Source organism: Anastrepha ludens, chromosome 4 (genome assembly GCF_028408465.1).
Source record: "Anastrepha ludens isolate Willacy chromosome 4, idAnaLude1.1, whole genome shotgun sequence".
Lineage (NCBI taxonomy): Eukaryota > Metazoa > Arthropoda > Insecta > Diptera > Tephritidae > Anastrepha > Anastrepha ludens.
In genome coordinates this window covers 122,771,082-122,789,254 of record NC_071500.1, presented here as the reverse complement: position 1 = coordinate 122,789,254, position 18,173 = coordinate 122,771,082, and the positions used below count along the sequence as shown (strand labels likewise).

The 18,173-nt window shown below is 34.7% G+C and overlaps 1 protein-coding gene across 1 annotated transcript in view; it reads right to left on the bottom strand.

The window, feature by feature from the left end:
• LOC128860943 (uncharacterized) overlaps positions 1-17,162 on the bottom strand; it is an 83,837-nt gene extending 66,675 nt beyond the window's left edge. The window contains exons 1-2 of the mRNA XM_054098751.1: positions 13,726-17,162; positions 6,998-8,125 (exon numbers count right to left, since the gene is read on the bottom strand). Of these exons, the coding sequence (XP_053954726.1) occupies positions 6,998-7,847 (850 nt within the window). The 5' untranslated portion in view covers positions 7,848-8,125; positions 13,726-17,162. The remainder of the gene's footprint in view (positions 1-6,997; positions 8,126-13,725) is intronic.
• Positions 17,163-18,173: the final 1,011 nt, after the last annotated feature.

The following is an 18,173-nucleotide window of genomic DNA, read 5'->3' as shown; positions in this document are numbered from 1 at the left end:
ACCGTAGCATGTCTTTCTGGCATGAAAAAGCTCCACATAAAAACCATAATTTGACATAAAAATGCAGAAAAAAATCTATAAAAGTGAGATCATACTATCGTGGAATCGCTCTAGGACATATTGCGCCACCGTTGTAAAATCAAAGCTGCTCCCCATCAAGATATTGTGAAAAAACACGTACGAACGCATGTCTATTTATGCTCAAAACGTAAACGTACCGAATAGAATAAGCTGTCGAAATGCTTGCCACGAGAAACGTTGTTGCCAACTGGGAAATCAAACTTTCCTTTATGCATAAGTACACTTGTATATGCATACATATACAGATTAATATACAGGTGAAACTGTATAGAAAAATTATTGCTAGTAAAAAGTTGGACAATTAGGTTTTATTTGGAAAAATTGAGTTTAGCATGCATTCACATATGTATGTAAACTGCAATAAGGGCAAAGTGCCATAAGCACGTACAATTTTTAAAACATTAGGATGATTGGACAGCAGCAAGAAAAACGATATACTTTCTTATTTTGACCGCAATAACAGTGACCAGTACATTAGACATCTGAGAACCGTTCACAACAGCCCCACTTACAAAATCGTGCCACCACGTTACGAATACTACGACTGCATAACTCATATGAATTGCTAAGCAACAACACCACCACTTGCACCAAAATATAAAATACATACAGTGGCTCACAGAAGTATTTTGCATAATAGCGCGTATGTACAAATTTAAGATTTTGTATGTACTAAGTATCCGAAAATAAAAATGTTAATACTTACACGCATTATTGAGCACTGTCTTAGCAATTGGGCTACACATCATGCACAAAAATTGTACCGTTAGGTGCATATAACAAAAAACGTGCGTAGCAATGAAAATGTGTGCTCACAAAAGTATTTTGCTTATTGTTTATAGATACCGTTACTGGACGCAGTTCAGTTACTTTTTCTGTTTTCGCTGAAGTTGTGGCTACAAGTGCGTATTATAATCAATTTTATTTGTAATTGAGTTAATTTCGTTTGTAATTGTGGTACTGTGCATATCGGAAATGCCAAAGGGTAAAGAACTAACTACAGCTGAAAAAAAAAATTATTTTACATCTCCATAATGAAGGAAAATCTACGAAATATATTTGCAATATGTTTAGTCGATGCCGCCAAACGATAGAAAATGTAATAAAACGGTGTAAAGAACGCGGTAATTTAGAAAATTTAACCCGTTTTGGTCGACCAAAGTTGCTAACTGAGAGAGAAGAACGCCAAATATTGAAAGAAAATCGAGAAAACTCACATTTATCAGCCCCAAAAATCAATGACAAAATAAAAGCAACCTTTCAGATTGAAGTATCCGATGAGACAGTGCGCAGAGCCCTCAGAAGCAACAATATTCACGGTCGTGCAGCAAGGAAAAAACCACTGATTTCACAAGTCAATAAAGCAAAGCGGCTTTTATTCGCCAACACCTATAAAACCAAAAGTTTTGAGTTTTGGAAAACCGTCATATTTAGTGATGAAAGCAAATACAACATTTTTGGTCCGGACGGACGTCGTATGGTATGGCAGAAGCCAAATGAAGAGCTGCGATTAAAAAATGTTAAATCCACTGTTAAGCACGGTGGAGGTTCCGTCATGGTGTGGGGTTGTATGTCGGCCCAAGGAGTCGGAAAGCTGGTGTTTATAGATGGAACGATGGATAAACATCTTTATTTGTCTATTCTCAAAGACAACTAACATTCCAGTGCAGAAAAAATGGGAATGTCGTCTAACCACTTTTTGTTTCAACACGACAACGACCCCAAGCATACAGCTCATGATGTCAAAATGTGGATACTTTTTAATACAAAACATTTACCAACACCTCCCCAAAGTCCCGATATCAACCCCATAGAAAATCTGTGGGCCTATCTCGAAGAAAGAGTGCGAGAACACAAAATTTCGTCAAAAAGTGACCTTAAAGATGTTTTACTCCAAGAATGGGAAAAAATACCTCTTGACTTTTGTCGCAAGTTAATAGAATCTATGCCAAGGCGCTTGGAAGCAGTTTCCAAAAATAATGGTTATCATACGAAATATTGAATTAATAGAAATTAGTATATTTGTACACCACCTAGTCAAAAGCAAAATACTTTTGTGAGCAATGAATTCTATTTTATTTTACTTTTTTTACGTTTACATTGGAACATATTTTTCTTTTAAAGTTTTAATACATTGTTAATGTAGATATAAGGTTTATGTTTAAGAATTTATGAAATAATTAACAAATGAATTTAAAAAAAAAAAGGGATTGAAGCGTGAACTTATTTGTCTTCTCATGCAAAATACTTTTGTGAGTCACTGTATGTACATATATACATTCATACATGCAATCATAAGTTTATGTACGCTATTGCTGGTGGCGCTAAAACCTATGAAAAACCTCAACGATTCTGTTAAATAGTCCAGAATAAAATGGTAGCAGCAAATTTCTTACTTTGCTCATTGGTTAATTCTGTTATGGTATAGCTTTGCAAATAGGTGACTTGACCCACTTTCAGCACAGTCGACACCACCAATTCACCGATTTGCAAAACCACAGCAACACTTAAGGCAACCGAAATTTACAACCATTAACCGTCTAGCGTGCAGCGAGCGCCGAACGCCAAGGCAACAAAGCTTTCATTCATTGGCGACAATGAGTTCACTTTCAGCAACCAAGACAACAAATACGTTTTTCTATTTTTTGTGTTGTTTATAGCAACGAATAGCGCATCAAATTTCTTAGAATTGCATGGAAGTTGGTAAAAAAGTGTTTACACAAAAATTAGCCGTGAAGAAATTGCACAAAAAGCAAAGAACCTTTACTGCAACTAAAAAGAAAAAATAAATGATAAAAAAATTAAGAAATAAAAAGAGAATAAAAATAAAAAGTATGAATAAAAAAATATTTTGAATGTGACAAATAATGAATTAACCGAAAATTATTGTTAAAAATGTTGCTTTTTGGGGTCAAAGCAAACGAATGCTAAGTAACCGCGGAAAGTAGGGAGAAATAAATAAAAATCGGACTGTAGAAAACTGAAATTTAAAAGAAATATTGAATTAAATATCGGCGTTCTATGTTCGATTGAAACATTACTGGATTTTATGTAGTTCACTTTGTGTACAAAATCCAAACTTCGGAGACAGAGCGCGGCATACGCTGGGGTGATAGGAGGAAACTAACTTGGTTTAGGGATGGTGAACAGATTTTCAGAGATTTGGCCAAGATAAGACCGTTAACCGGCTTTCAGCGAATTTGAAAGAAGTTTGTTTACGAAAAAAATGAAATTGCGTTGGTGATACGAAAAAATTAAGGCAGTCTCTGCCCATGTTCTTTCATTGTCGTCACACATTGGACAAGTGTGTGAATGCATGTGAAATGAGCGGTCAGAATTCGGCTACCAAGTACCGGGTGATGTGGCAGCCGAAGTGGTTTGAACAAATTTGTTTTTCAGCTTAGCTATGGCCAAACCGGGTAATCTATCATCCTTGGATGGGATTGAGTAAATTAAGCTGATTCATCTCTCACTCGCCAGAAATGGGCTGTGAGTACCCAGTCTAGAGAATAACACATCCGACGTTGTTGTTCTTTCCGTTGAGAGAGGCGAAAAAAAATGTGTACCACGATGTACAAACTGTAAAGGTGTGGCCAACATTAAGCCGCTATTCAACTCTCAGCGAATTTAAAGGAAGGAATGACTGACGTCATAAGTGTGATTGTTTACAACAGAGGTCGGGAAAAATTGAGACTGTGTTGGGGATATAAGAAAAAATCAACGCAGCAACTGCTCCAGTTACTTCGTTGTCATCTGAATAATGACAGGTTGGGAGAGCGTAAGAATACGTATAAAATGAGCGACCACAATTGTGCTTCGGGTGGCCAAGTCGCGTAGTCTATTATGCAATCATGGAATTTTAAAGAATAATTCTATCATTTTCAAGCCTGGATCCCAGATATGGAATACTGATGGGTCGAAATTAGAAGATGGTAGAACAAAGGTAGGAATCAATGGATCTAAAGTCAAAAAATCGATTTCAATGGATTTTTGCCCTACAAGCTTCCAGGAAGAAATAGGAACTCACATTTATATACTTTCAGATAGTCAGGCGGCTTTGAAAGCCATTCTATTAACTAGTATCACCTCAAAAATGGTATATGACTGCTTAAACCTTCTCAAAATGTTAGAAAACTTCATTATTAGGTTAGGTTCCTGGACACGAGGGACATGAGGGAAATGAAACAGCGGACCATCTAGCTAATATAAAAAGGGGGCAAACTTGACTCTAATTGGTTCTGAGCCTTTTTGTGGACTTGAGAGCAATTTCTTAGAAAGTGGGAAGGGAAGAAATTAGTTGAACACTGGCGAAATTCTATCGGTCAGCGACAAGCGAAACAATTCCTAACGCCGGTCAGAGTAATTTCTGTTGAACTACTTTCACTTAACAGATTAGACTTAAGACTTTGAACTGGTTACTTCACAGGCCACTGTAACCGTACCTCAGACTTAAATGAAACTGGTCTCTCTGAGACCGATTCTGTGAAATGGACACTGAAAATTCTGAACACAGTCATTGTAAATGTCGTACACTAGGCAGAAAACAGCTACCGCACATCGGTGGTAGTAGCCTAATAATAATAAATATGCTTGCGACCTTCCCTATTACACTGGCGACTTACCGACGGAGTGCGGAGTTGAGAACTTGTTGGGAGACTGGTTATTATGTGTATTAATAAAACCATTTCAACTAAATCGACGATATCCTGAAGGAGTATAGAATTGAAAAATCATTGTGAGATGATTTTGATATGTCTACCTGGGAGCTTATCTTCTATGCAGACGGGATCTCGATTGTGGAAGGAGATGAGAAATCATTGGGACAGGGTATGAAGCGGAGGCAAGCACTTCTTCGGATCTGCTGGATGTAAGTAGGTACTTTCATCTGCCTTTCTTTCAAATTTTTGACAAGGCTGACTTATTATTTATCCATTTTATAAGGAGTAACATTACACGCGGTCGATCCTCTATGAATCTGACAACATCTAAATCTAGAATATTTTTGAATGGCTTCTGTAATCAGCTTGTGGTTGATTTGATTTAGGTTATCGGACATCGAAACATTCCCGATACCTAGTAAAGGTTCTTTTACCATTCTTTAGCAAATGCGCAGCGAATTTATTGGCAACCTCTTGAGAGATGCGAATTTTAACCGATCAACGAGTTTTTGTTAGAAAACAAGGTAAATATAGATTTAGTCGAAAAGTGGTTCTAATAGCCAACAATGAAACGGCTTTTAGCACAAATTAGACCGGAATTGGTGAAAAACTTGTTATAAGCAAAAAAAAAAAAAAAATCATAAATAAATAAAAATTATTTTTATGGTCCAAAAGAACTTGTTTTTATTTTTATAGTATAAAATAATTTTTGTCTTATTTTTATGGCATAAAACAAAAATTTTTTGAAATAAAAACAAAGTTTTTTTGGTTAAAGTTTTCTACCTCTCTTCCAGTCTAATTCCCATTTGGCAGATTAGCTCTAGTTTTTTAATTAGAATTTTGCTTCAGCTATTCAAGTATTCAAGTAGGGTGATCCAAATGTTCACAATATAACACATACATATGTAAATGCATATAAAAATATATATGTGTGCACACCATCTTCGCCACTTGCATTATTAGAATGCTACGGCCGGGAGAAATACAATTTCAAATTGGGTTAACTTAACACTCTACAATCAGAGCATTCATATTGATTATGTGAAAATTAGTTCAGACGCTTGGGAAATTCATTTTCCCATGGCATTGCCAAAGTGACCTGTTTTGATTATTCAGAACCTCGCATTTACATATACGTTAATTGGGTCAATAGTCGGTTACATGGATATATTAATAACATTTTGTATAATTTCAAAATTAACAAAATTCAATATCATATCACACACCACATCACATTATCATATTCAAATCATAATTCATCATAAAAGAATGAACAAAAGTAAGTAGATAGGATTATGCAAATCATAGCGACTGATTACTTCAAAATATACTAACCAGTGGCTCGGAAGAGTGAATAATTAAATAAATCCAAATATTGATTGTAAATGACCGCGATCCTTTCCCTCAGGAGTTAAGTGTAGCCATACTCAGTGTTAGTAGCTTCAAAATGGTTTGAAAGAAGTAAGAAAGGGTTACAGGAAGAAGTGATGTCTCCTAGGAACACACATCGACTCAGCTCCCTCTAGCTCAATTTCCTATTGATGACATCAATAACACAATCGGATCTGAGAGAATTCGGGAAATGAGCTGACATTTTTAGTTCTATACATAGAAAAAATATCAGTGCCTATGGGCCCGTAGCCGAATGAGTTGGTGCGAGACTACCATTCGGGAAAGTGTAGGTTCGAATCGTCGTGCATGAAACAGCAAAATGGTAGACAAGTTTTTTCTAATAGCGCTCGCCACTCTGCAGGCAATGTCAAAGTGTGTATTTCTGCCATTAAAAAGCTCCTCATAAAAAAACATTTTCGTTCAGAGCCGGCTTAAAACTGTAGGCCCCTCGATTTGTGGAACAACATCAAGACCCACGCCACAACAAGGAGAAGGAGCCCGGCCAAACACTCAACAGAAGTGTATGTGCCAATTATTTATTTACTGTTTATGAGTAATTTTAAGGTAGAAACCCATGCAGGGGTTATTTTTTCAGTCGCAGGCGGAAACCAATTTTGTCCATGTAAGCATTTATCTAGGCATGATGCCCATGCATAGAATTGGCTCAAACGCATGCTGCATAATAGCAAAACTGAGGCTTTCTACGCCAACGGAGTGAGAACACCACACGATTCGAAAATAATTATTTATTATTTTTCCTTATTTTTCTTTAATATTTGCGTGCAAAGAGAAAAGCACTTTGAAAAACTTTGTTTTTCCTCACACTAAATCTATGCAAATATTTTATATTTACTCATATCGCCTACCTTTCTGCAGTTGTTGCTGTTGCTGTTGATACAAGTGGTGATGGAGATCACGCCACGGCTGCCACAACAAACTATTTGCCACATTCGAATTATTTTGTTGATCGCGCGCGTGTAGCAAATGTGCATGCGCGTGCGCAGTTTGGTGGTGGTGATGCAAATGCTGCAGATGAGATGGTGGCGGCGGCAGTGGCAACGCCGCTGCATGTTGCAATTGTATGTGCGAAATTGTTGGTGACGGCGTGGCGGCTGCGGTATGATGCCCGCTCAAATTCCCCGGTGCCAACTGTTGATGTTGATGCGCGATATGTTGTTGTTGTTGCTGCTGTTGCTGCAAGTGATGCAGGTGCTGTTGTGCGGCCATAGCAGCGGCAGCAGCAGCAGCTTGTGCTGCGGAAAAATGTGGAAAATGGTGCGGTGAGAGTGAACGCTGAGCTGGCTGCGGCGGATGCACCTGCGGAAGTTTCTGTCCATTTGTTGGACCATTGCCGTTAGTGGCAACGACTGCTGCTTGATGGTTTCTGTGTTTGCTCGCCGTTGGGCTAACAGCAGGCAGCGCTGCGGCGGTTGCGCTGCCAACGGCTGATGTTGGCGAAGATGATAAAGACGAGGCGGTTGAGGAGGATGTTGAAGGTGAGGCGATTGATGACGTGGTCGATGAAGAATTGGTAGTATTGTTGTTGCTACTGCTAGTGTTGTTGCTGGACGTATGGGAGTTGGCGCGCGGCGAGAGCGTGTTCTGTGCGGCAGCTGATGCTGCTGCGGCGGATGCAGCTGCTGCGGCCACGCGCTCAAATTCCTTGATACGATTGTAGTAGTTTTGTTCGAATGCGTTGAGCAGCAGATATTCCATTTTGAGTCTCGGGAGGAGTGCTTAGCAGGTGTGTGTGAGTGTAGTAGGGGGTCTGAAGAGTTATGTATGTGTTTTTTTAATTTTTCTTTTAGTACACAGGGTGCGCCATTTTCAAGTGACGATTTTTAAGTTGAATTCAAACTTTTATTTATTATCTCGTGCACATAGAAGTACAATTTTGGTGGTTTACTATATTCACTTTTTGTTTTGATATGTTTTTCGTTTTAATATTCTTACAATTTATGCACTGTTTTTTTATTATTGTATTTTTCGGTGACCTATTCAGAAGAAGATTTTGTGTTTATTTGTGTTGTGTTGATGTTTTTTTAAGAAACAAGTAACTAATGTGCCGTTTACTTTTTTAATGACTCTGGTAATAATTTCATTACTAGGCTTTCTAGGAGGGTTTCTAGCAAAACAAAGCGAAAAAATAAATAAATAGAACACTTAGAGTTGCATTAAATTAAACACTTTTTATGGTATTGCAATACATTTTTTATGGAAACATTTTAGTTTTTTAAGTGTTTAATATTTTGTAATTTTACTACGGCCATTTTTTGTTTTTTTGCTAGCAGGTAAATATCGAAAAATTCATATTTATAATTATTCTTTGCTTTTTTATTTTTTTAAATTATAAAATATTTAAATATTTGCTTTGTTTGTGTTATTTTTATTTTATTTAATTTACTGAAAACTTGTTGTTTTAAATTTTTAAATTCTCCTAAGCATTCGACAATGTTGCATTAATTTTTGTTTTAGAAAATTTTGTTTAATTTACTGTATTTTTATTTTTTATTTTAATATATTTTCCCCGCAATTACTTAAATTTTTCGACGAATTTTTTCCACTTTATTTTTTTGTGTGTTTTAATAAAATTTTTGTTTCACTTCAAACACATTTTCCAAGCGCCATTACGAATTTCAATAGTTGTTGCTAAAGTCTTCATGAGGTAATTTGTTTTTGTTGTTGTTTACGAAATAGCCCGTTGGCTTCATATTTGGCGTCGGCGACGTGCCAATGTGTCGCTGAAAACTCCCAACTAGTAAATATTTATGTAACGAAATTTTAACGATTTGTTTGAAGTTCACGATTCGAGTTTTCAGCATTTAAATGCTGCTTAAATACGAAATAATATGCGAAAACGTGCTTTGCCTATTAAAGCATAGCACAATAAAAGCATTCACACGAGTAATATACAAATATGTATGCATGCACTACAACAACAGCAAAACAATTGCTCCATAGTACTTGAGTGGCTGTCAAATTTCAAAAATATTTTGCAGTAGTCGGAGGGGTAGGGTAAAATGGTTTTATTTGGAGTTGCTTATTTTTTTCATAAACAAGTGCTTCAAATGTTTTATTAAATTTCCTTAAATTTTTCAGTCAAAAACAATTTTTGAATTTATAATTTTTTTGTTGTATTAAAATTTTTTTTTTAATTTTTCAGTCAAAAATAACTTTATAGATTTTTTTGTTTTTTATTTGTTTATTTTATTTTCGATTTTGTAGTAGGATTTAGTTGATTTTTAATTTAATTTTTTGTGCAGATTTTATTTTTTTCTAAAAAAACCAGTTACCATTTAAGGTTTACCTTTTTGGGTTTTTCAGATTTACCAAATTTTCATGACTGCTTCCAAACAATTTATTTATTATACAATATTTCAATTTATAATTTAATTAAGAAAATATTTAATTTACTAAGCCAAGCTACTGTGACCGCAAATAAATAAGAAAAAGACAATGGAACTGCTTAGCCTTTCAAGAGCGGATATCTCGAAGGTCGTGGCTTATATAACCGGTCATTGGCTATTTGGCAGGCATTCCTTGAGACTAGGAGTTTTATCCTATAAATATTGGAGAAGTTATAGAGATGAGGAAGAAAAAGAAACAGTTGAGCACTTCCTTTGCAATTGTCCAGCCTTAGCTAAAATCAGAGCAGGTTTTCCAGGTAAATACTTTTTCAATTCTCGTACAGAGCTGTCTGGCGTGGGGATGGAATCAATCCTACGCTTCATAAAAGCCACAAAATGGTTCCACGAAGAAAAATAAATGAGGTGCCCGTGGCCACACTGGTATTACAACGAACCTAAAATGTTTAAGTGAGTTAGTCGTACAGACCGATTACCACCTTAAACTAATTTAACCTACTAAGAAATTTAACTTTTTTTGGAAGCTTTACAACTTGAAAAGGACTAGGCGTTTTTAAAATTTCGTTTGAGCATCCAATGAATTACAACTAATATATAATTTTGTTTAATGAAAAATACAAAATTATTGCTACTCAATTTTTTTAATTAAATTTTTTCGTTAAAATAATTTTTTTTGTTTTAATATTTTTAATTTTTATTTTTGTTTGCTTTATGCTTCCCAGTTTTACTAGAAGTTTTATTAAGCTAATTATTTGTATAACTTTTATCGGCTCCATTTGTGCTTCCAATAATGTTTTAGTGAATTTCGTTCCAATTTCAAATTCCCAATTTTTGTTTTGATTTAAGGGGTTAGGGGTAGTCAGAATTTTCAAAAAATCAATTTTGTTTTTTTTGCATTTTCTTATAGTATAATGTTTTAAAAATATTGTGTAAAAATTTGAAGTGAATCCGACAAATACTTTTCAAGTTATTCAACAATTAACAAAGGGCGCTCGGCCGCTCCGGAGCCGATAGCAAAACTTTAAATGCGTTTTTCTCAAAACTATGTTTTTCAAACTGGTGAACACTGTAACTTAAAAACCGCTACGTAGATTTCAATAAAATTTATACAGCTTTTGAAAAACATAAAAAACTTGTGCCTGATCGAAGGATTTTTTTTTTTTTTTAAAATTTCGATTTTTTTTTTAACAATTAACTGTTGGTTTTTTCCCGAAAATCTGAAAAATATTTCCTGAGGCCGCCATTTTGTTCATTTTGAGAAAAAAAAAAAAGCTTCGATCCGGCTCGAGATTATCTATTAATAAAAATAATTTTTCTCATCCGATTGGTTTTAGATGAATCTGCAAGGACTTGTGATGTTCACCGCAAGGGACTTCTGGAGAAACGGGCTTCACACAAACAGCGATAACTTTTGCAATTATTAATTTTTTTTTTTTGAAATTTTGGCGAGTTAAAACATGATGTTTTTATGCTATGTTTTTATTTTTGTTAAATAAATTAATTAAGTAGCAAAAAAAAATTCGTGAAAATCATCATTTTTTCGGGCCTCTGACTACCCCTAACCCCTTAAGTTAAATTTTAACGATTTTATTAAACTCTCTTTAAGTGTTTCTTGTTTGGTTTAGAAAAGGTTTGTTTAGAATTTATATTTTTTAATTTTCATTTGTTTTAGTGGATCTTACTGTTTTTTTCGTTTAGTTTAGAGGAATTTTCAAAATTCTTAAAGAATTCCGAACTTTTGTTTTTAATAATTATTTGATTTAATTTCCAATTTTTTAATTAGAATTCTTTACGTAAACTTTTATTTGTTTTTAGTTAGTTTTTCGTGGTTAATTAATTTTATCATTAATTTTTAATGTTTTATCTAAATGTTTTTATTTACATTTTTATTTTTTTTTAGTTTTAATTACTTTTTTCATATATTTAAAATTTTTTTATTTACATTTTAATTTGTTTTAAGTTTGTTTTTGAGCTTTAATTACTTTTTTCATGTTTACTTTAGGGGCTTCATACTTCAAGCAAGATTCGAATTATATTTAAAAAGTTTTGAATAAACTTTTATTTAATTTAAGTTAATTTTTAAAGATTTTATTAGGCTCTCTTTAAGTGTTTCTTAATTGGTTTAGAGAAAGTTTATTTAGAATTTAAATTTTTTAATTTTTATTTGTTTTAGTGGATTTGACTGAATCTAACTGTTTTTTCGTTTAGTTAAGGGAGTTTTCAAAAGTTTTAATGGGTTCCGAACTTTTCTTTTTATCAAATATTTGAATTAATTTCCATTTTTTTTCATTTAAATAATTTTTACATTTATTTTTAATTTTTTTATCTCAATATTTTAATTTACATTTTTATTTTTTATAAGTGAGTTTTTGAGTTTTATATAATTTTTTCGTTTATTTTAAACATTTTTATCTCAATTTTTTTATCTACATTTTTATTTAGTTTTTGAGTTTTAATGAATTTTTTCACTTTTTTTAAATTTTCTTATCTCATTTTTTTATATAAACTTTATTTGTTTTAAGTAGTTTTACGTTCATACCTTAAGTTCACTTGTGCTTTCGATAGTATTTTAATTTTACTTTAATAGTAAATGTAACTTTATATTTTTTACTTCAAATTATATTTCAAAATTCTACTATACATTTTAATTTATTTTGAGACAAATTTTAAATATTTTGTTAAAATTTTTGATGTGTTTTTTATTTTGATCAAAAAACTGATTTCCTTTATTTTTTTAATTTTATTTGTTCCAGCGAATTTTTAAAATCTTCAAAATTTTAAAATAAATTGGTTTAAATAATTATTTTATCTAAATTCACATTGTTTAAATTTAAATTTATATATTCATATACATTTTTACTTGGTTGAAGTGAGTTTTTGCTTTTTTAATAAAGAAATTTAGTTTCTGAAATATTCTCTAACTTTATTTTAATATTCTTCATATTTTAAATTTTTTATTAGTTTTTGTATCGTTTTTGGTTAATTATACATCTCTTATTTCAAGTATATTTATGTTTTTAATCCCATGTATACTTGCCATAAAAATTTCCCTTATCTTTAAATTATCATTTAAACTTTCATTCATTTTTAAATATTTTACTAAATTATAGTTGTTGCTTTTAATAGTTTCTAATTTTGTGTAAACATTTGCTTTTATTTAAGTTCACTTATTTATATAATTTTCCCTCAATATTTTTTTGAGTTTGAAATTTATTGTACTTTGTAGTAAATTTCCACTTTGATATTTTCTTTTTTAATTTGCGATTATTTGCTTTTATTTTTGCAGTTCAACGCATGCAACGCATTGGTCTGTAGAGAAAAGCAAAAAATCGCACGGATTCGCATTAATATTTTTTCCACATTTCTCTACTACGGTGGTTATCTTTTGTGCGGGCATTCAGTAGCTCAATGCAGTGCAGGCGTTTGCCGATTCACTTCAACTGTCTTTGCTTGAGCGCTGTTGGCAGACACAATCACACAGCTTGTTTGGAGGCGATTGTGGCACTCGCTTGCTTTGGTTACAATTTTATTTGAATAATTGAAAATTAAAAACATAAAACAGAGAAAAAACAAAAATTGCACGTAATTTGCATTCAATGCAGTCACTTCAAGTTGCCTTTCGACTAACTGTCAGACAATTCGTTTAGTTATCGACGCATGCGCGAGAATTAACAGACGCTTGCAACGTATAACTTGTTGTTGCCGTGGTTATTGCCGTTGTTGTTGTTGTCGATCAATTACACTTTGCTTGAACTTGAGTGGGGGTATTCAATTACAATTCGAGTTTGCTGTTGTACAAAGAAAATTAGAAACATACACAGAATAAATCCAACACTAAGCGCTAGAAAAAGCGTGAAAGCAAAGCCAATACATCCGCCGAATGCTGAGTAACTGTAATCGGGTCTATGTCTGTATTTGCTGTTGCTACTTCTCAAGGGAGGCGTCAAAAGTAGCCGGAGCTAGGTCAGGATTGAAATGTAGCCGTGTAATTACCAGTTGGAGCTGGCAATGCAGAGAAAAAAAGATCGCCACGAAATAAGGTTAAGCGGAAACAGTTGTTAGATACGCGGCTGGGGCTACGGCGGCGGCGACCGTGGCGACAATAACGATGTCAATGATATTAAAAAAATATAAAACAGCTGCAAAAATTGCTTATTTTCTTCTAATTCACTTTCCTTCCACGAATTTGCGGCACTTTTTCTAATTTCAAAACGTTTTTTTCAACTCACTTCTAATTTTCAAGCGGATTTTTATTAATTGATTTACGCTTTGTAGGCAATAACAGAAAATTTTTGCTGCCTAAAGTAAGTAGTTTTTTTCTCGTTTGTTGTCCGCGCAAAAAACTTCGATTTCTCCGCAAAGTTGTGTTTAATCGAGCAGCTTCAAACCGAAACTAAGCTCGCCGTTGACGATCTTTAAGTGCTTCAACAATAGCCTCACACACAAGCCCCTTCAAGTCAAATTGAGTAATCCACACTCACTAGGCAAGCGAACCAGCGAGCCAGCGAGCAAGCAAGCAAACAAGTCTCCAAAGGTGGCGGCAAGCCGGTTCAACGGCGGCAACGTTCAACGCTTGTGCTCATTCGCTTTTCTGCTGATCGCGTTAGCTGACGTTTGTTTACGTTCGGTGTTCGCTGTTCGGTGTGTGTCTTCACTTAGCCGCCGCGCTGGCATGAGTCAGTCAGTTGTTCAATGCGGATGGACGTCATCAAAGCTGCTGTATATTTCCAAGGGGCCACAAGTAGGCATGCTGCTGGCAGTTTAACCCAGTCACTGGCTGTGCAAGCGCTTCATCGCTGACTTCAAAAGTCTCCACGTGCACTATTCCATAGAAGCTGACATCGTCTTAGATTTGTGTTTCTCAAGCTCACACTTTATTATGCTCCAAAGCGAAGTTCTTTGCGTTGGGTTCTCTGCATTTTGCGCGCTCTCCCTCTCTCTCACTCTCTCTATCTCTTTCTCTGGCTCTTAACAAGTTGCTTGCCGCCAGCCGTTTGCATCAAATTGATAAATTTTTCTTTTTACTTCTATTTTTTTGTTTTGTTTTTGCGTTGTGCCTTTTACTTATTTCTCCACACAATTGCCTTTGTTTATTTTCTTTTATTGCTGACTATTTTCGCCGACTTATTTTTGTATTGCCGCCATTCACGCTTCGCAGTTGAAACTATGGTACGAGTATGGTACACGTACGCACACACATGGGCACATATGGCAATTTTTAATTTTACTTATTTACATTTATGACTTTTTTATTTATTATTTTTCACATTTTTATTACCAACATTTTCATTTATATTTTTTACTTTCCGTCGCTTTATATTAAAGTTTATTTGTTCGCTGACTCGTCCGATCGGATCACCGCACTGATCACTGACCAACTCGTTCGTTGCTGCTCCACTCGCTGCGCTGTTTTGCTTTTTTTGTAATTATTTTTCCAACAAGTCAATCACAATCTTTTTTTCTTTATTGATTCTATGCAGTGGTGTATCTTTCTTCAATATCGCGGCTATTATAAAGTGGCTAGTTGGCTTTTTTTTTCTGGCCTTTCGCTTTGTGTATATTTCACTCACCTCGTTTCTTATTGATTTCGATCTTCATTTAATTTTTTATTTATTTGTAAGCTATTTTGTTTGCTTTTTCTTCCAAAAGGTTTCATATTCGAGTTCAACAGCATTTGCTAGGTGTGCAACACAGTCACAAGTTACAGAATTGCTCGCATTTGCATATTCAAATTTGAAATAGTTTGTCTGTAGATTTTGTTTGTGCGGATTAAAATTGTTAATGAATTGGAAATGCGTTGGCGCAAATTCCAGTTGGCTTAGGGTGTGTGTCAACTGAAATTATGGGCCACTTTATTTTAGTTGCTGTTTCAATAATCATCTTAATTGGTGAGGTAGCGAAAATAAACAAGTTTATTGGATTTTCACCACGTTTAATTAATAAATGACACATTAAGGGCATTGCTCCGTGAAGAAGAAACAGAGCTGACGCTGATTTAAAAAATACCCCAATGATGTAGATACTTCTAGCCCATTGTCACGATAGATAAAGTGTTCGAATCAGGAGTGTTTGATAGGATCAAAATAGGAAACATAACTGATACCAATAAAAGTACCCATAATTATGAAAGTGATCTAAGTATATTAGAAAATTTAAGGGAATTATAAAAACATAACTTGAAAATGTTCAGTTGTAACTACTTAATAGCTTAGAGTTATGCTTGTCCCGGCCAAAATCGTTATATTGAAGTAGCATTGATAATATTGAAACAATAGACCACAAATTTTCGGTACCGGGTCACTCCTTTCTACCGTGATTTGGGTTGATAGAAATGAAAATAAAAAAAGCAAATTATAGAAATCATTATATAAATATATTTTATGTAAAATACATTTTCGAAAAAAAAGAAAGGCAGAAGATTAAAAAATACCGCGGGCGAATTTGTCTCTTGGCTGAAAATACAATAAATGAGATTCTTAAAAAATGAATCTTATAAAATGTTCTATAAATCATTTTCAGATGATTCTGAATTCCACGTTTTTGATCCTTTACAAATGCAGTGAGAGAAGTGACGTCTTGTTGTTGTTGGAGCAGCATAAATCTTCACCATAAATTTTTAAGAAATGTTGCAGAAATACAGTTCTTGAACGAAATAAATCCGGCTAGTCTCGGTAATGAACTCTGGCTGGCTGGAAATTTTTTCTAAGCACTCAGGCCTATTATAGAGGGTCTTTCAAAAGACGCGCCTAGATGTTTAAATTGAAACATCACAAAATTTAGATTCTATCATGTTTTACTCTTTTTACTCAAAATGCGGCTCTTAACAATTATATGCGAAAAATGGCACCATTTAAATATCCATCGTGAGCACATCTACAGTCAAAATCTGCCAAACTGTCGAATCATATTTTCGGTGAGAACGTCGAGTCGATGTCCAAGGTTGTTCAGCAACACTTTGTGCTACAACAGCAATATTCTCAACAGAACGTCCAGTTTTTGTTGTGCCAGTCATTTTTAAATTCTCGGCAGAACCAGTGGGTTGGGGACTAGTTAGTGCCAATTCACAAGAGTTTTTTACGAGTCTTAGCAGTTTGTCGAGGAAATGAGAATGTAGCCCTGGCATTCCCAATACATCCGACCCAAACATTTGCCATCTATGTAAGTCTGGCGAAAGCTGAAGAGCGGCAGAGAAAATGCCCTATACTATTCTAATCCTCCAAACAAACCATGTAACATCCCCATGAGTTGCGTCTCGAAATTAGTCCAATTAGTAATTTTGCTACCACCCTATGAGGACTTTTTAGGAAACGCTTTGTTGTCTTTTAGGTGTCGGCACTACACCAACGGGGATTTCGTGAGCTTTATTAATTAAAGTCTTAATGCAATCGACAGTTCCAGCTAGACTAGTTTCCGTCCCAATTGGACAGTTTAACAAACGGCAGCTCTCCAATTCATCAGCAAGTTTGTTGCCTTGAACACCACAGAGTCCGGGCACCTCCATAAGTTCAAAGATCGTTGTCTTCATACCTATGGCAAGTAGTTAAGTTATTGCCCAAATACCATCCAGCTGAAGCTGGAGTCGTCGGTGTAGAGTTTTTACGGGAAGGCTCCTTCTGAAACTAGGCGATAAAATACTGAGATCAACAAACATTTCTATACATAATAATAATGCAAAGCTCAAGACAAATAACCTCAAAATCAACTATTTCCAAAGTGTGATGATATTATGCTCCCCTGATTGTATATTATTCGACAAAAATCGTTGATCAAATATAACTATTCTTTGGCTAGTAGTTCTGGCAAATGATCCCTCTCTTTGCCACCCCAAACATCTTCATCGATTATCAAGGTGCTATTAAAGCAATAATGGATGTAATGATTAGCTCGGAATGCGTACAACACTGTAGATCCAAATGGATGAGCTTTGCGCAAATAGACAGGCCATTATTTACTGGATAGGAAGGCACAAGGGAATAGAGGGAAATGAGAGAGCTGACGAGATCGTTAAGACAGGCACCCGCTTGCCTAGGATGAGTACATCAAACATATATCCCTCACTCTTCATTTTGAAGGCGGAATTAGATGAGGAACTATTTCTGGAAGCACAGTCCACTTATGTATGTATGGGTAGCATCGACCTCTTACAGGATTGCCAAAATAAAGCCACGAACTTGCTAATGAATGAAGCACGTAACTTATCCGAAGAAGAAAGGGGTACGTTAGAACACTCCCTTTGCCACTGTAATGCTCTAAACTGCGATCGGTATAATTCTCATCTGTGAAGAATATCGCTGACAAAAGTTTAAACTGTTTATTAAAACTCGCCAAGACATTTATCACGAACCCTGTTTAACACGGCTCCAAAAACCCTACGGACCCTTGTGGTCTATGTGAGATCTATGCAGATCAGCCAAATATACCTAACCTAACCTAGATCCCTCTCGGAAGTGGTATTAGATTGGGTTACAGTTGGCATAATTCTTCTTTTATACATACCGAATAGAATGACAGCCACGCCACCTCAACTTAGCGTGACGTTTCAAGCTACCAGTGCTACATTATATTGGTTATGAAATCGTAAACTGGCTAGAATTAATCACCGCAGAAACAATGTTAGCAAGTAATAATACTTCCTACAAGCATACATATTCACATACAAACTGTATGGTATGTACTA